Raw genomic sequence first — 25,805 nt, forward strand, 5'->3', positions numbered from 1 at the left:
GGAGAGGCTTAGTCTGTTTTCCTTGGACCGGAAGAGATAAAGAAGGGACTTGACTGAGGTGTATAAAATTATGAGGGTTGTAGATAGGGTAGACTGCAGAAATCTCTTCACCTTATCAGAGGTGAATAAAACTAGATGACATAGATTTAGGATAAGTGGGTAAGAGATTTAGAGGGGATCTGAGGGGACTTTTTTCAACCAGAGAATAGGGAGTACCTGGAATGGCAGAAGCAGATTCGCTGACAGCATTTAAGAGTTGTCCAGACAAGCATTTAAGTTGTCTAATAATAAACAATTAATTTTATATTGAAATACAAAAACAGCAACAGAGCAGAATTTGGGCATAAGTAATATTCTAGCGAATCAGTGTTGCTCACAGAATTGACATGATTCTGAAGTTACCCAAATAAGCTAGAGTAGAGACATTCAACCATTTTCAGCCAAGAGCCAGATGCACATTTCAAGAGGTCAGGAACCTCAAAATTACACATGAATATGAAGTCCCATGTGCAAAAATACAAGACTTGCAGAGACAGAAGCAAGATCATAATTAACACACAAAGTAGAATACTTAAAGAAGCACTAAGACTGCTATAAAGAAGAATGAAACCATGTACTTGAGAAAACAGGATGCTTCCATGCACCAAAATATGTAAGATGTTTCTATTCCACAACCTCTGTTTTTCCCCCTCCCTGATCTTCCTTTCTTCTCTTTTTGCCTTGGAATTTTCTTGTCTTTTCTAATTATGGTTAGACCTGTAAAGACTTCACCCTGAATGGTTAGAACCTTCAATCTAAAGCTTGGCATATGGAACTTGAAGGAACTGCATGAGTCAGATCATAGGAACTTGTTATGTAGATTATTATGTTGTAATGATATGTTCTGAAACATTAAGTCCTTTTATTTACTGTTTAATGAACTCTGGGGAACAGCAATGTAGTTACAAATAAAATTGTGTGACAATTTCCCAATGTACCCAGCTATCTTCTCTTATCAGATATATAGTTTCACAATTGCTAAAGAGCTTTTTGCCCTTTTCTGTGTATTCATTTTTCTCCCAGTGCTGTAACTAACTAATGTGAATTACATCTGTTGCTTAAGAGCTTTAATAAAACACTCTTAAATTGCCTAATAGCCAATCTTCAAGTTGCAACAAAACTCAAGTTGTGTTAATCTATTTTCAGGATGGATCCATGCAGTGTACACACCAGTAGACACATTGGTTTTTGGTGGAAATTTCCTGCACAGCTTTAATATTCCCATGCAGCTTTATATTTATGGGATTGAGGATCGAACTCGGGTAAGTCATCTCCCTGGTAGTAATTCTATAATGATTGCAGATTCAAAGCAATTTTCCCCCTTTATTTATTTTTCTTTCTCTTTTCTGGGATGAAATTCCCCATTACTTGCATCATTTATATCATCCAGGGTCTCACTTTTTATACAGTTTGTGAATATTAGCAGGCAACTCAACTGGTAGTGAGGTGGAGCAGGTAGATTGCTTTGCAGCCAACACTGATCCTTTTCTCAATAGAAGTCTATATACTTTCCTGCACGACGCAAGATATCATTAAGGCTTGCAACATTTCGTTGTGCTTTTACTCTAATAATGGGAACATTCTGAAAACTCCATTCATTTGCCAAAGAACTCAATGCACAATTTTTCATTTTTTTTTACGCTGCAGAATGAGCCTGGTGGTATGATTATATACTGAACCATTAAAACCTTGTACTATAGTGGGGTATTTTTTCTCCCTCAAGTTTCTCCCATCACCATGCCTCATCCTCTTAAAATAAGGATCACTTGACTAATATTTTTGTTCTAATTGAGCAATGTCATGTTGCAAGAATTTATTTCTATTAAATATCCAGAATGATTTTTTTTCCAGATTCAAAGATCCATGTAATATCTGTGATGGTGATTGTGATATTATTTAGTTCTGTGACCTTGGTTTGTGTTAAAAGTTGCTCCCTTCAAAAAAAATATATATTTTTTAAACATTTAATGCTGCTGTTGTTCAAATTGATTTAAAAAGTATAGGTTTATATGTTTCACTGAAGATTCTTGCCTCTGGTTTGATGACATTTTTGCTGCAATATCACAGCAAATGGCAAACTACACCAATGACCTAAAATTGGAGACCTATAGCCTCATAAGATGTCCCAATATTATCACATAATAATCTGGTTAAAACTAACAAAGAATTTTTTAACTTGGTGAACATTCATTGACCCTGTGAATAATGTGCTTTGTAGTACAAGAATCATTGAAAGTTATCAAGCCAAAAGAAGCCATTTGTCCCACCTTCACAATGCCAGGAAACAAGTGCTGTTCAGTATACTTGCACTTTTCAGCTGTTGGTTCATAAACATAAGGTCTGGCTTCTTCAAGGGCTCATCCAAGTATTGTTTAAATGCACTGAGGAATTCTGCCACTGTTGCCCTTTTACAATGTGAAGGAAAAACATATTCAACTATCCTGTATTCAGTTGTAGAGTTACAGAGTGATACAGCATGGAAAGGGGCCTTTAGCCCACCGAGTTGGCGCTGACCATCAATCACTCATTCCTCCTGCGAATAACATTAAATTTTGGGATCCTTGGTTTTGGGCCTCTTTGCAAATAGAAATAGATTTCTCCCAATAACTCTATGCAGAGTTGTCTCAATTTTATACACCTCAATTAAATATTTTATTGGCTCAATTTTATACACCTCAATTAAATCTTTTATTAGCTTCTTTTGCTTCAAAGAAAACAAGCCCAATGTTTCCTCCAAACTAAGATTCTCCTGAGAACTTGCACGTAAATCCCATCTACCCCGTCTCACCATAGAGCTATCACATCTTTCCTTACTACAATTATACAGGGTCCTGGTCATCACACCTAGAGTATTATGTGTGCTTTTGTCTTCTCATGCAAGAAAAGATATACTAGCCATAGAGAAGCAGCTTCTGTTTCAATCCTAAATCTGTTTTGTTTTATTTACTATCAGTAGTGATGTGTGTTAGTGTTGCATGCAGTGCACCGATCCCACTGAAGATCATCATTCAAATGCATATCTGTGAATATCTGGTGAGAATGTGATAAGGTTCAATTGCACATTCAGTCGCCATTTATCATCCAGGCTCTTGTATGGATAGTGACCGTTTGATGAAGTACCCGAAGCCTGCTGGCACCGATTCATGCATAACTGAGGGTTACACCTCTCGGAGGAAAGACTATAAATGAAGTTCTTGGATTTTGTTGCAGTAATTTGTGAGAATGATAGTTATGATGTAGTACTTGTAAAACTGAAGTGTTTCTTGAATTGGTAACCTGCCACTTCCCCTCTATATGTGCATGTGAAAAGTGTTACTCTGCCCTGTGTGCTTGGAGCTTGCATTCTATCTCAAAATGGAAACTTTGAAAAATTTTTTGTAATCTTTTAGAAGAGTTATGAAGTCATTGTGAAAGTGCTAACTGTAACAGTATTTTGCAAGTTCATTCAGAGAAACAGCATTTCATATGCTTGTAAAGTAATATTGTGCCCTCAGCCAAATCAAGTACTATCATTGGCTTGCGCTGCATCAGATGATATTGATCATACAGAACAATATGGTGCTGATTTGATGTACTTTCTTTGACAAGTTAGGTCTTCTTAGCCACTAAAATGTGTGCCTGTTTTTCCAAACAAAGATGGAAAATGATGAGATGGGCTTGCCATCTCTCACTGATAACCAGTTACCAATTTGTCATTAATCAGTGTGAATACTAGCTGAGGTGAGGACCAGTATTGGTTTATTATTGTCACTTGTACCAAGGTACAGTGGAAAAACTTGTCTTGCATACTGATCATACAGGTCAATTCATTACACAGTGCGGTTACATTGGGTTAGTACAGAGTGCATTGATGTAGCACAGGTAAAAACAATAACAGTACAGAGCAAAGTGTCACAGCTACAGAGCAAGTGCAGTGCAATAAGGTGCAAGGTCACAACAAGGTAGGTCATAGTCCATCTCATCGTATAAGGGAACCGTTCAATAGTCTTATCACAGTGGGGTAGAAGCTGTCCTTAAGTCTGGTGGTACGTGCCCTCAGGCTCTTGTATCTTCTACCTGATGGAAGAGGAGAGAAGAAAGAATTCGACTTTCACTGTCAAGCAGGCAGCCATTAATTGTTGCCTAAGTTGCAATGTGAAGAACAGTGATTTGAGCTAGGCTTTGGTATCTGTGGAATTGTACACTGGCATGGTTTGGACTGAAAAGTAAAACCTCATAAGCACCTCAAATTGAATATTTTCAACATGGAATCTTGTTGTGATAACTAGTGAATCAGCATAATTTTGACACCAATCACTACATTATAGTAAGATATGGAAGCAAGTACTCACAGTGAGAACATTTTTTTAAATACTTCTGGGTAAAATCCCATCGTGCAATGAATTCCAAGTTATCCAACTGTTTTCCTTGAAGAAATAGCTAATAGACCTCTTCTGGTATGATTTATTTGGCCCCTCAAGCATTCTCTGCCATTCATACGATCATGACGGATCTTTTATCTCAGTACCATTTTCCTACTTGCTCCCTGTATTCTTTATGCCTTTTTGTGTTTTGAATTTTGTTTACCATCTACTTAAATGTGATCAGCAACTCGGCCTTAACTGTGTATTGATTTTGACCTCTGAACTTGCACATGTGTAGTAAACATTTACAGAGTTTTAAAGAATGAGTTTATGACCATTCCACTTGTTTGTCATCCAGATGTTGGGGGAGGAAAATCAAAGTAACATTCAGAAAGGGAAGAATGGAAAGTCAATAGGGAACCCTACCTGGATCATTCTTGACCACGGTCTAGTGGTACCAGGTAGTTTGTCCTGCTTCTTGACTTGGTTTCTGGTGGCCTGATTGGACACAATCAATCCAGGAGAATAATTAATGTTTTAAATGGTAGTCCAGGTGATTCATTTTCAAATGCCTATTGTCAGGTGTAGGCATATAGTTAAGATACAGGATGTGCAGAATTCTAACCCTAAAGTGACCAGGATTCTACACTTTGGCAGTATGGTTTTAAGAGCATTTTGCAGTTCTATTATATTGAATTTCTTGCAGTTGTGCTGGAAGATTGGCTCATTGATGAAATCAATGAAAGGTGGTCTATTTGATAAATAAAAATAAGTGTGATTTCGCAGCACACAAACTCCACCTATTTCCAGAATTATTTGACTCTCAGGAATGCAGATTTTTAAAAAAATGTCTGCTTCCTAGCTTTTAGCCATCGTTGGCTCTGTTCTATGCCACCACCATCTGCTACTCAGAAGAAAGGAACAAAAAAGGACAGATTCTGGGGAAAGAATATAAAGAGACAGACAAATGTAGGGGGGTGCACAGAAGGTGATATCAAAATGACAGATATGTAAGAGAGTCTTGCAACGCCATGGGAGATCCACCAGTATATGCATTATCTTTTGGGAAATGGATTAAAAGCAGAAGTATCACGTCCACACTGTGAAAATCAATTCCTCGGTATAAAATGCTTATCAGCTTTTCATATGCTTGTGAGATGGGCAGCCTGGTGAGTCTTTTTGATTCTAATCTTCCCATGGGATAAATGCACATAAAATTGTGATATATCATCGTGTGAAAGGTAAAATGGAGGCAGTGATTACCCTCGCTCCTTAGGGTGCATGAAGCTGATTACAGTAGCTAAGGATCAGAGATAAGGCTGGCTTGGCTTATTCACAGGATTTTACGTAACCTAGGGTCTGATTCTGTATAAATTCTCATTCCTGGTATAATTAAGAAATTATATTACAGTGTTTTACAAAGGAATTAGTTATGTATCTCCATATTTCAAAACATTCATGCATATATTTTGTAAATCCTTCAGAAAATGCAAATACTTTTACACCGTCTTTCATTGTGCTACATCAAAAAAGATGATGTATATTGAATTTTAACATTGTTTCTTAATCAAGTGCAGGTGACATTTTGTCATAAGTTTTGTTTTAGATGTGCATATGAGATTTAGATTCAGATTTGAAGTGATTAAGTTTAATTTTTCCGATCATTTATGATTAATCTGCGAAGAATTAATGCAAAGAAATTGTTGCAAGGTGCAGCTGTTCGGCAGTCTTGAGTAATGGTTCTAGAGTTTTTATTCATCAGTGTAACAAAGGAACTAACTAGAAGCTTATTGAGAGAGACACAGAAAGGGACAGTGGTCGGTGCCTTTAAAGTTCTTAGAACACTGAATTCCAAATTAGGCCAGTTGTTGGTTAGTACGCTTTGACTTAATGTTCAAAATAAAAGACATGGGCAGTAAGGGTTGGAGAGATCATTTGTATGACGGATGGTATGTCAATATAGTTTGTTATTTCACTAACTGTGAAAAGGAAGTCTTAATTTTAGACATTGGTTGCAAGCCTTCATGAAGTAGAATTTCAAGCCTCATGACTGCAAAATGTGAAAATGTTGGAAATATCCAGCAGACCAGATAGCATCTTCAGGAAGAGAAACAGAATAATGTTTCTGGGTCAATAAATTTTTCATCAGAACTGTAAGAAGTAGAAATAGGTTTTAAAAAACAGAGAAAGGGGAGAGAGAAAGAGAGAAGAAAAGGGAAGACCTTATCAAAATATAAAAAAAAGAAACTGCAGATACTGGAAATCTAAAATAAAATCAGAAAATGCTGGAAATATTCAGCAGGTCAGGCTGCATCTGTGGGGAGAGAAACAAAGTGAAGTTTTAGGTTGAAGACCTTTCACTAGAGTTGGGAAGGAGAGAAAATAAGCTTGTTATGCTGTGGGGAGGGTGGGATGTCTATGATAGGGTAAAACTGGGGTGACCGTGGGGATAACCTGGAAACAGAATCATCTAATCAACAAGTGAATGGGAGCAGTTATAGAATGAGAACATAAGACAAAAGAACATAGATATAAATATGTAGGAATTACAAAATGCAGAGCAGAAAGACATGTCCAGCAGATCAGGCTGGGTATGTCTGCCATTTTCAGAGAGGAGCGAACACAGAAGATGAACCTACATCACAGATAGATGACTGATACAGATAGAGAAATCAGTTTGCCTGAAGCTGTAGAAATTCAGTATGAATCCAGAAGGCTGCAATGTCCCCGGACAGAAGAGGAAGTAATGTTCCTCAAGCTTGCGTTGGGCCTCATTGTAGCAGCCTTACTATTAATTGAAGGAGTGATTTCCCTTTGTCCTATCCTATCCTTATGATCTCTCATCCTGCACCCCATTCTCTGTATCTTAAAACTTGCTCATCTCCAGCCTTTCACATTTCTGATGTTACTTGATTTAAGTGTTGCTTGAATATTCTGTTTTCAGTTTCAGATTTCTATCATCTGCTGTACTTTGGTTTTGTGTCTTGCTGATCTCATTATTTATCTTAAGGAGTTGGATTTGCTGAACAACGTGCCTCAGGATTCCCTTTGACAGCTTTGAGTACCATTGAAAGAAGCCTGGGAGAACATTGCTCGCTGCCCCTTTTGCCAAAGGACATTTATATTGGGAGAAAAACAAAATTTATTTTAGTTTTACATATACTGGAACTGGATTTATTATTCTCTGCTTATAATTTTATGAACATATTAGGGGAGATTTGAGCATCTGCATTATCTATGTAGATTGAAATTGTAGAGGAGTGGCTATACCTGCTGTAAAGAATTGAATCGTCCAGATGCAGTAAATTTAAAGCAAGTACAGAAAGCCTTCAATTACTTGTCACAAGAATTTGATTTTTGGCTTGCACCTCTTCAGTTTAGGCAGATCTAACCTTTGATGTTGTGAAATGATGTTACTGTCGCATTGACGACTGTTTCTCTTTGGGAAGATCATGAACTCCCACGTGGCCCTGGAGAGGGAGATGTTGAGCAAAATCCAGGCAATTATCCACAGATAAAAGCAAACAATTGCTTGGACAGACACTTTGCACTTTGAGCACTGTTGTCACAGGGTAACAAATAGGTCACCTACTTGTTCTGCTTGGCTCAGCTACTTATCTGGATAAATTTGAATAAACCATTGGGGAGGTGTCCACCTCAGTCCTTTGTCCCTGTAAGTGCAATTTTTTGGTTTTAGATTTTAAATTGTTATAAAATTGGAAAAATGCTCCAGAAGTTAAATCTTCACTTATCTTATGGACTAATCGATAGTTGAGCCTCTCAAACCAGAAAGATCCTACCTTTGGTATGTGGTGAGATTATCAACCACAGCTCCAGTAGTTATGTCAGGTAGCTTCTGTGACACCAGTTACGAAGGGAGCCTTTGGCCCAGTGTTCATGATGATTGCTGCTGTCATCCTTTGTTGGAAGTGTTTATTGGCTGAAAAGAGGATTGGGCTTGGCTGTGATGATTCCCAAACATTCAAATAACTTGCATAAACTTATGGTCAAGGCTCACTGATAATATTTCTGCCAGATACTAGAGAGTAAGTTAGACTCTTTGAATCAAAGCCTATTAAGTAATCAACAAGTTTGGGAGCAAGAATTGAAAAAGTATTGAGAAGCGAAAATATGGATTATATATTAATTACAGATAATCTATGGCTTTGCTTGGAGGATTAGTTTTATTAGTACATTATTAACAGATTTTAAAATTTGGATTTTCTGTTTTGTGTTATTTAATTGGAGCCTGGGATAGAAGACTTGTTCTGGAGCCACAGTCAATTAACAAAATAATTAGTCATGAAAAGAGACCATGCTGTATTAGATATTTGAAGTAGTCTTTGACAACAATGTTTAACAGAATTTAGTTTCATTTGTCTGCTGGTTATAACATTAATCCAACAAATTAATAAAAATAGTTCTCCCTTGTACAGTAGATACTGTGGCAGAAATGTCCACAGTTTTGTAAACTGTGCTGCTCTTGAACAAGATTCCAATGCAACACCTCTGGGAGAACCCAGTCCTTCAACATAATTTTGAGGACAACACTTCCCCTCCACCATTGTGATTAATCTCTTTCACTCTCTTACATAATTTTTTAGCTGGTACTCCCCTGGAAATTCCAATTTAGAATTTAGTCAGGTAGACAAATAAATGAATGTTCTCCCATTATATTCCTTTTGGAACTTTTTCCTTCTCTTTGTCTCTACCCCACTAACTTTACCCCACTAACTTTACCCCACTAACTTTACCCCACTAACTTTACCCCACTAACTTTACCCCACTAACTTTACCCCACTAACTTTACCCCACTAACTTTACCCCACTAACTTTACCCCTCTGCCTATTCCATTTTTAATACATAATGTGGCACCTTGCTTGGGATCTGTTTCAAAAAAATACCAGACTGAATTATAACATACTAATTTTTTTAGGGACACTATTAATGTGCAAATCACATCACTTGTTCCATTTTTTTCTTTGTGAAATATGAATGCTGAATAACCCGGGCACTGGATTTGAAGGTCTGGAAGACTGGAAGGTCACAGACTTGCATGTATTGATGTCTTTGATGTTGCCTGATGTCCAACAGCCCAATTTTGCCTTAGGATTGTTGACGGAGCTTTGCTCCTAAAGAAATTGCTTGTTTAAAAAAAGTTTTCAGTCCTTTCAGGAATTACTTGTTATTGTAAACTGGCAACCTAAAACATAATTTATATGGAAAATTTGAGCAGTTTAGCTATTTATTAGTCCACACTGTTAACATCAATGCAATAATTATTAAAGTGCATATTATTCTTTACCATGGCTTGCAGTCGGTGAGTATATATTCCTTTTTTTTCAGGTTAATGCCAAGTTCCGTTATCCTTTCTACTATGAAATGTGCTGGTATGTCCTGGAAAGATATGTGTTCTGTTTGACAAAACGGTCTCATCTCACCAAACAGTACCAGAGGGAATCGATGTTAATTGGTAAGCAATATCAATGCATATATTCACGTGCTGTGTTGCAGGCTATTTATTCCGTAAGTATTTCTAAACAGATAAAAGGTCATTAACAAATTCAATAAAACATGCAGTGGACATAAGTGGACTAAAAATAGCGTGATTGTGTGGAAATAATTAATTTAATCCCTTACTGCCCAGCTGGTTTATCATGTGATAGTTGATCCATTTTAACCAGTAAGGTTCCTGGAATATACCAAGTCTGAGCTAGGGAAGGTATAATTAGCCAGTACTTGTGCTCTTTGATGGTGAGTAACCCCTGCTGGCAACTTGTATCCCTGTAATTAGAGTGTGAATTTAGTGGGATTCAACAGCTGAAGAGCCTTGCTCTTAAGATATGTCTATGAAAAATAGCAACTTGTTCCAGCTTAAAGTAGAAAAAGAATAAAAATTCCTACTGGGAATTAAAATCAGTAGAGAGGGATAAAAGCAGTAGAGAGGAAGGATCCAAGTTCAGATGTTGGGTGGAGCTAAGATAACAACATGGGGTAGAAAACACTAGTAGGAATTATATATAGGCCTCCAAGCCTTAATGATAATGCGGGACATATAATATAAATCAGAAAGTTAGAGGGGCCTACAATGATCAGGGAGTATTTAATATACATATAGACTGAGTATTCAACATGAGCAGTAACAGTTTGGAGGATGAATTTACCAAGTGTTACCAAGAGATGATTTTTTTCAAGATCAATTTCTTCAGGAACCAACGAAGGAACAGCTCTTGTAGGTCTAGTCTTGTGTAATGAGAAAGGGTCAATTGATCTCGCAGTTAAGGGGACTTCTGGGAACAGTGATAATATATTAAAATTTTATATAAATATTGAATGTGATTTAGTTCATTCTGGAACTGGAGTCTTAAATCTGAATAGAAGGCATGCAGCGTGAGTTGCCTACAGTAAATTAGGAAATTATATTAAAAGATATGACAGTAGACGAATAGTGCCTAACTTTTAAAGAATTATTACATTGTTTACAAATTATATGCATCTCTTTTTAAGGCAAAAATGCCCAAAAGGAAAAGTGATCCAGGCATGGTTATCAAGAGAAGTTTAAAAAGTACACTAAATCAGAGGAAAAGGCTTATAATGTTGCCAGAAAAAAAGCAGCAAGCCTGAAGATCGCAAACAATTCAGAATTCAGCATAGGAAGACCAGGGCATTTAGAGAAGAAAGGGGGAAGTGGAAATACGAGAATAGGCTAGCGAGAAACATAAAAATGGATTATAGTGATGAGTTAGGTAAAAAGGAAAAGATTAACTAAAGTTGATGCAGGTCCCTTACAGTCTGACTGAGGAAAGTTATATTAGACCATCAGATATGGGAGCAGAATTAAGCCATTCAACCCATCGAGTGCTCTGCCATTTTTTTTTCAACCCCATTCTCCTGTCTTCTTCCGTAATCCTAAACCCCATTACCAATCAAGGAACTATCAATCTCTGCCTTAAGTACACCCAATGACTTGGTCTCCACAGCCATCCGTGGCAACGAATTCCACAGATTCACTGCCCTCTGGCTGAAGAAATTCTTCCTCATCTCAGTTCTAAAGGGACGTCCTTATATTCTGAGGCTGTGCCCTCGGATCCTAGACTTTCTGACTAATGGAAACATCCTCTCCATGTCCGCTCTATCAGGGCTTTCAGTATTCGGTAAGTTTCAAGGAGATTTACACCTCCCCCCCCCCCCCCACATCCTCCTGAACTCCATCAAGTACAGGCCCAGAGCCATCAAACACTCCTCATACGTTAAGCCTTTCATTACTGGGATCATTCTTGTAAAAACTCCTCTGGACCCTCTCAGGGTCAGCACATCTTTCCTTGAATACGGGGCCCAAAGTTGTTCACAATATTCCAAATACAGTCTGACCATCCTTTTATAAAGCCTCAGCAGTACATCCTTGCTTTTTATTCTAGTCCTCTTGAAGTGAATGCTAACATTGCATTTGCCTTCCTTCCTACCAACTCAATCTGCAAGTTAACCATAAGAGAATCCTGAACTAGGACTCCCAAGTCCTTCTGCACTTCCGATTTCTGAATTCCCTCCCCATTTAGAAAATATTTTACACCTTAATTCTTCGTACCAAAGTGTATAAGTTTACACTTCCCTATGTTGCATTCCATCTACCACTTCTTTGCCCATTCACATAGTCTATCCAAGTCCATCTGCAGACTCCCTCCCTGCCTCTGCAACGCTACCTGTCCCTCCACCTATCTTTGTATTGTCTGCAAACTTGGCCACAATGCCATCAGTTCCTTCATCTAGATCATTAACGTATAAAGTGAAAAGTTGTGGTCCCAACACTGACCCCTGTGGAACTCTGCTAGTCACCAGCAACTATCCTGAAAAGGACTCTTTTATTACCAACTCTGCCTTTTTCTAGTCAGCCAATCTTCTATCCATGCTAGAAGACTGCCTCTAACACCTTGAGCTCTGATCTTGTTTAGCAGCCTTGTGTGTGGCACCTTGTCAAAACCCGCCTGAAAATCCAAGTAAATAATGTTCACTGCCTCTCATTTGTCTAACCTGCTTGTTGCTTCCTTAAAGAATTCTAACAGATTTGTCAGGCAAGATTTCCCTTTAACGAAATCGCCTTATTTTATCATGTACTTCCAAGTACTCTGAAATTTCATTCTTAGTAATGGACTCTCAAATCTTACCAACCATTGATATCAGGCTAATCGGCCTATAATTCCTGTCTTTTGGCTCCCTCCCTTCTTAAACAGGGGTGTTATATTTGTGATTTTCCAGTCTTCTGGGACCCTCTCTGACTCCATTGATCCATGAGCGGTCACTACTAATACTTCCACAATCTCTTCAGCTACCTCTTTCAGAACTCTGGGGTGTAGTCCATCTGGTCCAGGTGTTTTATCCACCTTCAGGCCTTTTTAGCTTCGCCAGCACCACCACCTTAGTAAAGGCCACTATGCTCACCTCTTCCCACTGGCTCTCTTGAATTTCTGGCATGTTACAGGTGTCTTCCACTGCGAAGCAAAGTACCTATTCAATTCCACTGCCATTTCTATGTTCCCCATTACTACTTCTCCAGTGTCATTTTCCAGCAGTCCAGTGTCCATTCTTGGCTCTCTTTTACCCTTTTTTAAAAAAAAACTTTTGAAATCTTTTATATTATTGGCTAGTTTACCCTCGTATTTCATCTGCTCTCCCCTTATTGCTTTTTTAGTCGTCCTCTGTTGGTTTTTAAAGGCTTCCCAATCCTCTGGCTTCCCACTAATCTTCAACATATTGTCTGCCTTCTCTTTTGCTTTTATGCCGTCCCTGGCTTCACTTGTCAGGGTTGCCTCATCCTCCCCTTAGTATGCTGGTGCTTCCTTGGGGTGAAATTCTGCTGTCTCCCAAATTACTCCCAGCAACTCTTGCCATTTCTGTTCTGCCATCTTACCTGCTAGGGTCCCCTTCCAATCAACACTGACTGGCTCCTTCCTCATGCCTCTGTAGCTACCTTTGCTCAACTGTAAACCCATTACATCTGATTTCAGATTTTCCCTCTCAAACTGCAGGGTGAATCCTATAATATTATGGTCACTGTCTCCTAAGAGTTCATTCACCTTAAGCTCCCTAATTAAGTCTGTCTCATTATACAACACCAAATCTAGAATTGCCTGTTCCCTGGTGGGCTCTACCACAAGCTGCTCTAAAAAGCTATCCCATAGACATTTCACAAATTCCTTTTCTTGGTTCCACTACTGACCTGATTTTCCCAACCTACCTGCATATTGAAGTTCCCCATGATTACTGTAACATTGCCTTTCTTATATGCCTTTTCTATTTCTTGGTGCATTTTGTACCTCACATCCTGAATACTACTCAGAGGCCTGTACGTAACTCCCCTCGGGGTCATTGTAACTTTGCGGTTCCTCAACTCTACCCACAAAGATTCTACATCTTCTGATCCTATATCGTTTCTTGCTATCGATTTAATTTTATCTTTTACCAACAGGGCCAACCCCCCCCCCCCCCCCCCCCCCCCCGGCCCACTTGCCTGCCTTTTCGATAGATTATCTTGTTTTTCAGAATTTGTGTTTTTCTTCCATTCAATAACCTCACATTGTGCTCTATCTACTATGTTGTTGCCTGCTCACCTAGCGTGTCCCATGAAGCTTCTTTGTACTGTCGTCACCTTCTCACTTTTGATGAAGTGTTTCAGACCTGAAACGTTAACTCTTTTTCTCTATCCACAGATACTGCCTGACTTGCTGAGTATTTCCAGCATTTTCTGTTTTCGTTTTGGATCCAGCATCTACAATTTTGTTTTATTTGCATTCCTACTTAGTTTTGTTTCAAACTTGGAAATATTACATTTGGATCCCTCAACCAAATTGTTGATGTTGACTGTGAGTAATTGGGACCAAAACACCAATCCTTATGATGACCCAGTAGTGCAGCTTGCCTAGCTGAGAGGAATCCATTAGTGCTTTTCTTGTCACTGCTGTTTTCTCCCTCTCCTTGTTGTCTTAAAGCCATTTAGTCTTTAGATGGAGTGATGTTGAGATACCTGTTCTTTGACATCGGTAATTATTTTTTTGGCAGGCTGCCACGTGATGGTTCACTGGTGAAGATTATCTCGTTGGTTTCTCTGAAAATTCTTTTTGAAGTTTATTTGCAATTATTTGTTTATAATGGTGCAGCTGATCAAATTGTCATCTAAATTCTGTAATCTTTTATCTTCCCCTCTCCTTAGTTCATTCCTTGTATCTTAAAAACAGCATTTTTTGTAATGATGCTCTTGAACTATCCTAGTGCCTGTTTTCTCACTTTGAACTCCTGATTAATATGACTTTCCTTTAATAAGGCTCCAGATCCACTTTTAACTGTCAAGATTCTACTGGTGTTTTTGATGCTTTGACAGGAAAAAAATGGCCTTTAATATGTTATTAAAATAGTGACAAGTAATCCTCAAGATCAGAAGTATTCTGTCTTGAACTTTTGTGGAGAACCTAAATTGATGCTTGAAGACTACTAATAAATACTTTTGAGAAAGAACATTAAGGTCTCCTACGAGATTAAGACACCTGCTGCTTGCACCTATTGGCATCCTCTGAAGGGTAGCAGTTGGTTACTGAAAGAGCGAATGCTGCATTTGTCATGAGCCATTTTGAAGTTGCCTTGAAAATTAGGACACAGTATGTGGTTTATTGTTGATAATTGGGTCTGCATTGGGGGAGTAAGTAATTCAATGGATAACCATTCATGTGTACTTTGATATTTAATCTAGATTTTGGATGAGTGGTGTCTACTCTTCCACATATTTATGATCTTTTACTCTTGTGTCCCATCTGGTCTCTGCATACAAGTCATTTTAATCTTACTATGTAGCCTCTTTCAACACACCAGGTTGAGTTTTTTTTGTTCAAATTGCTCAAGCAAAGGAAATTGGAGTGCAGCAAACTTGAAACTGAAAATCAGTTTTTCATGTCAGTATTTTTTTTATTTAAGTCACATATTGATGTGCTGAACTGGCAGTGTATTTTTTGGGGGAGTTGAGGGGGGGGATGCGCGGTGGTGGAGCAAGCCAAAAGAGGAAGTTGGCATAGCTTTGAAATTCATCAAAAAAGTGGGCCTTTGATTTCTATCAACCACTGTGCTTGGTCCATTTCAGTTGAGATCAACAACTTCTGCTGCAGATTGATAACTATTGACTTTCATTTTTTGTTTGCTACGTTACAAGAAGGATCCAGCATAGCCTGAGAAGTTTTTAAAATTGCTTGTTCATCAGATATGAGCAACACTAGCAATGCCAGTAGTTATCTGAGGCCAATTAACCCTGAAATGAGGAGCTGTTAAGAATCCTCCATGATGGTGTCTCTGTAGTCACAAAAAGCAGACTAGAAAATTATGGTAGGTTTTCCATTCTGAAAGGCATGGTGAACCAGATGGGGTTTACTACAACCCAGTAGTTTTATGGTTACTATTACTGATACTAGTCCTTTTAGGTGAATTTTAATTCTTCAGAATGACATTTGAGATTGTGTCTCACGATCAAAAATCCTGATCTCTGGTGGTTATTCCAGGAATGTAACCTCTGCTTCTGTACTCAATGGTGCAGAGCTTGAGGAGGAAATTGACAGGATTGGAAAATTTTAACTTTGTGAATTATTTTCTTTTGAATGAAGAAAACTGGCGGGAGATTTAATATATAAGTGTATAAAACTATGGGAGGTCTAGACCCAGGCAGGAGTGGTTTCCTTTAACAGGAAAGTCAATAACAAAGGGACATATATTTAAACTAATTGCTAAGAGAATTAGAGGGGAATTAAGGATCTTTTTTTGTCACCCAAAGAGTGGCAGGCACTTGGAACATTGTCTGAAAGGAAACTAATTACAGAAATTCTTGTTGCAAATTCATAGTACTTGGATGAGCACTTGAAATGTTGTGACCTCCAACACTAAGACTGTGACCAGGGAAGTGGCATTAGCCCAAGTAGTTTTTTCTTTGACTGGCATGGGCACATTAGCCTGAATGTGCTGGAAATTTGTGGTTTTAATTTTGTTTCTTGTCTCCTTCTAGTAATTGACTATCAATGTGATTTTAATATTAATAAAACATTTTTCTTTTCTCAATTAATCTTGACATCTTACATTTGAGTTTAAATGTTCTCAGATACAGAGAAGAAACCAAATACAGAGAGCCCTTCATCAGATTCCCGACTCGACATGGATGAAGAATCTTCTGATATGCATGTCAAGGAGGAGAAAGATGAGACAAAAGATAAAATGAGCACTCAAAACATGAAGGGATTTGGTGATGATTCGCCTTCTCCAGATAGTGCACATTCAGAAGGAAATGAAAGTACTGGAAAGACACAGAAACTGACGAGGCATTTAAAGCGGACTTTATCCAATGACTCAAATGACAGTACAAAGTCACCAATGCCGACAGACTGTCCAAAGACCCCAAGTGGATCTCCTGACCCTTCTCAGCCAGTGTCTGAGGGGTCTAACAAATGGATTCACCTTACAGAGTTTGAGCTGAAAGGGTTAAAGGCACTTGTGGAAAAACTAGAATCCTTACCGGAGAATAAGAAATGTGTCCCCGAGGGGATAGAAGATCCGTATGCCCTCCTGGAAGATATGAAGGTTAGTTTTGTAAAAATCTTCGGAGGCCTTGACGTGGTTATTTATCTATATGGAGAGCACAGTTTTAATCAAATGGGAGTTGTCATCATTTCTGATTACGTGGCACTTATTTTGCGTTTCAGTTTACATTTTGCTAATAATATAATTCTAAATTGGTTCATTAATAAAAAGCTTACTGTATTAGTCATCTTTGGGACCCAGAGGATTGACAAAATGAATACAAAATTCCTGCAATAGCTCCTTAAATTTGATACTTGGGACTTAATCTGTCAGGGATAATTAAGAAAACCCCATCAGTATACTAAAGATGACGAACACCTCCTGGTTGGAAAATTGTTAGCCTTGACTGCAAGGTTGAATATAAGTGAGTCATTTGAAGGGATGCATCTGACTTCTATCACTTCTACAAAGTGGAATTCTTGTTTTAATACTGTTGGGGATGTATATTCTTGGGGGCTATTTTATTAATGGGGGAAACAATGGTGGCTTGCTCTTAACCCTTGTGCAGTTCTTAGCTGAGTGTGAATTTACTGTTTCATGGGAATATAGTATGGGAGCAAACGATAAAGACCATTGAGCCCATGTCATTATTCAGTCAGGTTATATCTTTGTGGCATAGCTTTGTAAACCTATCATTGTTCCATGCCCCTTAATTCCTTTGGTTTACGAAAATGAGCAATTGACCTAATGTGCTGTTTGCTGAAGAGTTCCAAATTTATACCAAACTTAGACTGAGTGTTCGGTTACTGAAAATGTGATTAAGAGGAAGTTCAGGTTATTTTCCAACTTATGATAGAATCGAGGGCTTTTATTCAACTGTGCCTATTCATAAACTATAGGCAAAAAGCCACCTGTTGTGCCTTTTGTTAATAAGGGCTTTACATGTTGGACTGAATTAGGCATGCTGCACCAGCAGGTGTTTGCAGTAGCCCTTGCAGAGTGGCTAGTAAGATCCCCCAGGATCAGATACATGAGCTTCCAGCTGTAAATTATATTTTCCAGTCCTATGCTTCTGGAACTAGTTCAAAACCACTGGTCCTTCCAGAAAATCACCAGTGCCTTGGATAATGTAGGAACTCGGTATGATTCAAGTGTCTGCTTCTTTGTCCCTAGTTTTTCAAGATTTTCGGTATAAGAACAATGAAGTGTGCTAGCCAGCCAGAGCAGATGGCTACCTGGAATGCACCTGTATTGGTGCAGGCACCCACTGGCTTATTGCAAAGAAATAGGCACCCATTGGCTCCATGGACAGATTCTCTTTGTAAGAAGTAATGCAGCATCATTTATCAAAACAAAACTAGAAAATGCCAGAAGTACTCAGCAAGCAAAACAACATTCTGAATAGATAAACCATCAATATTTCAGGGCAATGACTCTTCATCAGAACTGAGTGCTTCTGACGTTTTCTGTTTTTGTATTAGGAGTTTAGCATCTACAGTTTTTGCTCCAATTGTGTATGGCAAGTTGATTTAATGATAATTTTATGTATTTTATTATAACTTGTTCAACATATAAGAAGTAGTGTTTTGGAGCATCAGCAAATAGTGGGGATATATAGTCTCCTGATCTCAACCCCTTCAACTCTTTTCAGACTCTGCCCTTAGTGCTCTGCTTTATTGTTGCTTGACAATGTTCTTCATTTCATCATTGACAATTCTTGTAAATAAACATTGTAAAGATTGATTCCAATGTAATTTGTTCCTGCCAGAAACTCATTTCCCTAATCATCAACTTTGCCACAGTCTGATACTGAACCAGATTCTTTGTAACTTTGACGTTCTTTTTGAGATGAACATCCACCACATAACTGCTCCATCACTGTAACTTTGTTCATCTCCACCTCTGCCTCACCTCTCCAATACTGAATCCTTCATCCATGTTACTTCCCAACTTGATTTTTTCCAATGCTTTCCTGCCCAGCCTCCCATCTTTAACTTGCCGTAAATCAAAACATTCATAGCTCTACTGCTTGCATGCTAACTCACACTAGGTCTCATTCATCAATTGTCCCCATGCTTACTAACCTAAATTTATGCTTGCTGTGGTCATACCTTGATTTTAAAATTTTCATATTGATTTCCTTGCCTAGATCTGTAACCTGCTCCAATTGTACTTCAAGTTCTCTGCTTTTTCAGTTCTGATCTCAGACTCATCAGTTTTTCAGCAGTCCAACATTTCCAGTGTGCTAGTCCCCTGCACTCTAAACATTAAATTTCTTCGCTCTTTGGATGACCCTTAAAAATATTTGTTTTTGCATCCAGTCTCCTAGATTCTAATATACTGATTTGAGCAAACAGTAACTCTTTCAGGAGAAGGGTGGGAGAAGAGATTTTCTCTATGTTTTCACTTTGTAACTATCTCCCTGGCTATGCAAAGGAAGAACCCATGTGTGGAACAACTCATCAAAACTGTATTGTTGGGTACCAAAGTGAAATTGACAGTAGTGAAAATGAGTATTTTTAAAAAGTGGTCCTCTTGATCCTTATCCCATACACCTCATCCCCACTTCCAAGTAGCTGGAATTTAGATGAGGTTCCTTCTGAATTCTTCTCACTTCAGTTTCACATCTTGGTTAGAGACATTCTAGTGAGAAGACATCGAAAGCACAAGATCTGAAACTACGGTTGGCAGTAAAAACAGATTTGAGACACTGAGGGAAGATGGCAGTCATTTTTGTTCATTGAGAGAAGGGAGTGAGAGTTTACAGCATATCCTTTCACATGGGGTGGTAGGGTTTGGGGGTTTCTGTTTAGTGGGAAATTTTTAGAACTATTGGGAGGATGGTAATTTCCAAATTGATTTCTAGTCAACAGTAGGGTTGCTCAGATCACAGCTTAGCTAGAGAGGTTGCTGGAATTGTGCCATCATTTCTTCCAAACTGTTCCAATTAAGACACACAAGAACAGCTGAAAAAGATAGCCAGTAAAGTGCAACCAAACCTATTGAATCTGCCCCATTCAACAATGTTGTACCTAAGTTTAATTACTCTATTGCTCTCCATTCATAAGCAGTTAATTACTTCATTGGAAAGCACCAAAAAAAAACTGGTAAAAACCATCTGCCAGTTTATAGAATTCTGCGAATTTCTTTTTGGAACTGCAAAGATGACTAAAGACTAATTCTGGGGAGTGTCAATGATCATGAAGTGTTTAAAATAAAAACACCATGCCTACTTTGTAGGCAGTGATATTGGGTCTCCTTCAAAAACCATCTGCTCCCTTTTAGATGATTGTACAAAGGAAGAAAGGACAGCTTCTCCATCTTCTGGTCAGTCCAAAGTACTTTAAGGGCAGTGAAGTACTTATGAAGTATTTTCACTGTTTTTGATATATGAACTTATGACCATACATTTAAAAAGGTGCTCAAAGAAAACACAATCTACTGATGTCTACCTAGTTCTTTGTGTACTCAGTTTTTGAGTGTGTCCCATCAGTTCCTCAAACTTAACTTCTGTAATTCCATTTATTTATTTATTTTACTTGGCATTGCTGGCAAGGCCAGTATTTCTAATTGGCTTTGAGAATTTAAATTTTTAAATTTTATTTTTTTTTAAATTTAAGTTTTATTTACGGCGTGGTAACAGGCCCTTCCGGCCCAACAAGTCCGCACCGCCCATTTTAAACCCCCAAATTAACCTACCTATACATCTTTAGAATGTGGGAGGAAACCGGAGCACCTGGAGGAAACCAACGCAGACACGGGAGGACGCACAAACTCCTTACAGACAGCGATGGGAATCGAACCCCGATCACTGGCGCTGTAATAGCATTGCGCTAACCGCTACGCTACTGTGCCGCCCCTTGAACTGCTGCAGTCATTCTGTTGCTGTTGAGTGTGGATTTGCCGGATTTAGACTTAGTTACAATAAAGGAGCAGTGATGGAGTTCCAGATCAATCTGGTAATACAGCTGGGGCACAGCCTAGAGGCAAAGCTGCAGGAGATACTTGAGGAGCTGGGTCTGTTCTCCCTGGGCAGAGGAGGTTAAGAGGGGATGTGAATAAGGGATATAAAATTTGAGGGGTACAGATAGGGTAGACTACAGGAAACCTTTCCCCATATCAGAGGTAGATAAAACTAGAGGTCATAGGTTTAGGATAGGGGAACGTGGGGGATTTCTTCACCCAGAGTGGTAAGTACCTGGAATGCACTGCTTGAGAGTGTGGTTGAAGCTGGTTGCTGACAGTATTTAAGAGGTGTCTAGATGAGCACTTGAATCATTTATTCATAAAGAGCTATGGACCAAGTGCTAGGTGATGGGATTAAGACGCAAGTGTGCCTACTGGTTGGCATGAATGAATTAGGCCGAGTAGCCTGTTTCCATGCTGTATGTTTCTATGATTCTATGTATGTATTTTATATGATAGCATACTATGTTGTACCTGGCCAGAAATGTTTCGAAAGTCCAGAAATACAATCAACTAGGGCCAAAAATTACAGCCATTACAGCTATATTTTGCAATCGGTGACAAACTAATGGCATCTGGGGCTGACTACAAAGAAGGCTAAGTACAATAGCGAGCCTGTGATCTTTATAGCATGGATTTCCTGTTTTCCAATGTTGCTTATGATCAGACATCATTCAGTGGCAATAATGCTGTCAAGCAAACTGAGCAGCTGATCAGATTGAAGATTCCATGCAAAGCAATTCAGCACAATTTTTACTGACAATGTTAAATAATTTACAGACCATGAAATAAGATTTGGAACAGGTACACGAGAGTAGGGTAGAAGTTGAAATATAAGAAAGCATGTTTTTTAAGTAGGGGGGAAAGTGAACAAAACTATTTAACTTTTAAAATCCAGTATATTTTGACGTGTGAGGGAATTGCATATAAAATTAGATTTTTAAGACCAGATAGATTTGTACACATTCAATATGAATTAGTACATGTTAAAACTGATGCATATCTTGTGCATCAAAGCTTTATCAACTTTTTCATCTGGTTGATGTAGAGAAGAAAGTATGAAGAGAAACTCCCTGCCAAAATTTCCCATCCCCATTTTAGAGCTGCAATGTGGTTGGTAACTTGCTTCCCTTGTTTCATTGGGGATGTGAGCATGGCAAGTTTTTCTCTCCTGACGAAGCAGTCTGTAGTATGTGATGCAGTCTGTAGTATGTGATACAGTCATTGAGAGAGGCATGGAGGTCTTCCAACAGTTAATGACACTCAATTCAGCAAAGCTGACTTGTAAACTGAGATAGGCCTCGTCAAAGAGCAACAAAGCATAGTTTGATGTAATTTACAAAGAACATTAGAGGATTAAGTGAATATGAATAGAAAATTGCTTTCATTCATGTATTATTCATTTAAACTTGCTAATTAAATTTAAGTACAATGCCCAGTAGGCTGTCCTCCATGTGTGAAGCCATACCTTTCTGTAAAACCATCAGAATCAAAGGATATGCAGGTCCATAAGATACAGTAAGTGCACTTGTGGCTGATCTTATACCACAAGTCCACTTTTTCTATGGACCTGCATATCCTTTGATTCCCATTGGGTCCAAAAAATCTGTTGACCTCAGTCTTGAAGATACTCAATGATTTGAGTATTTGCAACCCTCTAAAATGGAGAATTTCAAAGATTTATAATCCTCTGCTTAAAGGAATTTCTCTTTGTGAAGGAGACAGCACCCACCCTGTCATTCCCTCTCAGAATCGTGAATTTCTCAACAAGATCATACCTTATTCTTCTGAACTAAATTATATTTGGCAGAAAGCTTCTTATCAAATAATTGTAATTGGGGTGAACTTTATCCAGACTTGTCCTTGCAGCCATGTACTTGCTTTCGTGCATGTGTGCAGGATAGTAATCAGGAATGAGATGCCTGGATGATTTTCTTCCAACTTGGTTCCATTGTAGTACTAATACTTTGAGGCTGAGAACATAACTCCAGACAGATCTGCGTTTAAACCTAGGAATTTATCAGTCTGTATTTCTCAAATTCATTTATCACAATATGTTTTTCTCTCTTGCTCTGCTGACAAATTAACATTTTCTTAAATTGGATACAAGTTTCCTGGTTTCACAGGTGGACCTTTTTCCTTGTCCCTGTTTAGTGCACACAATGCTTGCTTTCAATTGTTCATTTTTTACAGGTTATTTGCTTCACTGGTGTTCTTGATGAAAACTAGATAATCTTAAAAGACTTTGCTGCTTTTCCCTTTTAGGATATCCTCAAATACTGCTTTATAAAACAAAAATGCGAGCTTTTTTTTTGAAATAATACCATTTCACTCATCATCAATAAAATGGTGGTGTATTTGAAAAAAACTCCTTAATTTGCAGCAGTCCGTAATTTTTCCCAGCTGCTGGTTACATAATGTTATGTGTGCAATAAAGAGAAACAACAAGATCATCATCTGCCTGCATAACCAATATCTAGCATACTGTCAATAGGCATTAGTTATGTTACACAAGATGGTGAACTTTTGCGATATGCAATACTTGCCAGTTTTGTGCACAATTTTCTTCTACTTTTGATTCATTGTAGTGGGTACAGTGTGCTTTGTCCTAGAGATTATTATTCACCTGCCAGCCTTGAGATTCAATGTGAGGATCTCAATTGTGCCTGACCCAGGCCTTGCTTAACAGGTCATTGAACAATGTACGTGATTGCTTCTCCTAGCCAGTTTTCACCTTCCTAGTGTAGTAACATTGTGCCCAATCAGCCTCTACTGTTCCCTTACCATAGAACACCTTATCTAACACGCACACTGGAGTTCCAGCATGGGAACTTCTGCTTTTTGGACTTGGCACCTCACTGAGAAGCCTGCTATCATTTTCGATAATGCAATTGTCCAGACCCAGGATCAAACTGGGGCTTAAAAAGGAAAGTTAGAATTTTGTACACTTCGCAGTATTTCTTCTTTATTTTTCTTAAGTTGATTCAGATTTGTAAGAGGACATGGATTAATTTTGCAATATTTCAAAAATTCTTTCAATAATTTAAAATTGGGTGCAGTTGTTAGATTCTTAAAGCTACCCAAATTATTAGCAACTGTATTTCTCAAAAGAATAATTTGTAAAATAGCTATTTATTCTTTACTGGAAATCTAAAAGACCATCATAATTTAGTTCTATAAATCCATTAATATTCCTTATAATTACTATTACTAATCAATGGTCAGCTATAGCTCAGTTGATTGCACTTTGATCTCTGAATCAGAAGCCTCCAAATACTTAAACACAATAATTCAGCTTGATAGTTCTGAGGGAGCATTGTCAGATATATTTTCATTCAGATCAGTGTTAAATCTAGCATGTGTCTGCTCTTTTGTCTGAATGTAAAAGATCTCATAGCATTATTTTGAAGATCACGTATATCCCTGGTGCCCTGTTCATAATTTATCATTAAATAAATTGCATAAAGTAAACAATATCATTATTTGTGAGAGATTGCTGGGTACAGTTTGGCTGCTGTGTTATCTATACTCCCATGCATTTCAAAAATTATTTCACTGCTGTAAAACATTTTAGGATAACCCAAGATCATGAAGGGTTTAAAAACATATATGTTTCTACTTGGCACTGAGGCATGAGCCATTCAACTAGGGAAGGATAAATGAGAATGACGGACTGTGTAATTTTCCACCACTGTCATGCAGTAGTTTTGATGTAGCTTATGTACACAGATTTTTCTCTTAAAACGGTGTTCTGCTGTTATTATAATGACTGAGAATGTGTTGAAAGATGATGGGAAAAGTCAACTTGAGACCAGATAAATGCTGATCCTTGGCTGTACTTGACTGATGGTTACTGAACCAATAAGTAGGCAAGCTTTTACACTACTGATTTGTTAGATTATAGATTAATTATTAAACTAAAGATCACTTATTTAGTAGATGGAAGGCTTGAAGGCTTGGGTTATGACTTTGCAAGTTTAGTAGTGTAACCTACAAGGTCACTCTGGAGGAAAAAAAAGGCTGCTCCACTCTTGCAACCTCGAAGCCAGCCTGTGCATATTAGGAAACATGGAGCAGAAAAGTGTCTTGTTCTTAAAGAATTCACAGTGTAAACAGTCAGAATTTAAAATTTTGATTCAAAATTCAAAATTTCAAGTCCTGATGCAGGGCCTCAACCTGAAATGTTGACTATTCCTTTGCCTCCATTGATGCTGCTTGATCCACTGAGTTCATACAGCAGTTTGTTTTTTGCTCAAAACTTAAAACTCCTGGGATATCCAGAATGTGCAGACATGGAATGGGGAGGGGAAGGGAAGTACAATCAATAACAACAAGAAGCACTGCTGATTCTCCAGAGAATTGTAAGGGACTGGTAAAGGGTAGACCAGCCAAGCTAACCCCAATCCCAACCGAGTCTGAGGACTTAATTTTTTTTGATCTTTGATCCGAACCTAAACATATATAATTGGGGCCCATTGGGCTCGGATTGAGTTGTCAGGCGATACAGTGAAGCCATACATTGAGAAATAGGGACCACTTCCTGTGCGACCTGGACTCTCCCGGTTATTTGCAGGCACTCAGGTTATTTGTGCTTTCCCAAAAGCAGCAATCCTTTGTATTTTAATTAATAAAGAGCCAGCCCAGCCTGATCCAACCTGAGCACAAGGGCCTATGTTTTGATACCTGACCTAAACCCATTGGGCTTGGACTGATGATGTTTGCAGGCAACAAGCCCTTTATCAAACTTGAACATGGTTTCTCCAATGTGCTCTATATGCTAACTTCCACACCATCCTGAAACAGTTGTGGTATAAAGCAATTGATCACAATCATTTTAATAACTGTGGGACAAATTGGAATTAATAGTCTGCAGTTTTTTTGAATAATGTCAGGGAACATGATGAAAAAAAGATAAA

The 25,805-nt window shown here is 38.2% G+C and overlaps 1 protein-coding gene across 16 annotated transcripts in view; it reads left to right on the forward strand.

Moving 5' to 3' along the window:
* The window catches only part of LOC127579657 (lysine-specific demethylase 2B), a 196,989-nt gene that overhangs the window by 89,141 nt on the left and 82,043 nt on the right, over positions 1 to 25,805 (forward strand). For all 16 annotated transcript variants that reach the window (XM_052032594.1, XM_052032599.1, XM_052032595.1 and 13 more), the window contains 3 exons: positions 1,186 to 1,301; positions 9,730 to 9,856; positions 16,508 to 16,983. In XM_052032594.1, coding sequence (XP_051888554.1) covers positions 1,186 to 1,301; positions 9,730 to 9,856; positions 16,508 to 16,983 — 719 coding nt within the window. The remainder of the gene's footprint in view (positions 1 to 1,185; positions 1,302 to 9,729; positions 9,857 to 16,507; positions 16,984 to 25,805) is intronic.

Source organism: Pristis pectinata, chromosome 17, assembly GCF_009764475.1.
Source record: "Pristis pectinata isolate sPriPec2 chromosome 17, sPriPec2.1.pri, whole genome shotgun sequence".
In the NCBI taxonomy this organism is placed as follows: Eukaryota; Metazoa; Chordata; class Chondrichthyes; order Rhinopristiformes; family Pristidae; genus Pristis; species Pristis pectinata.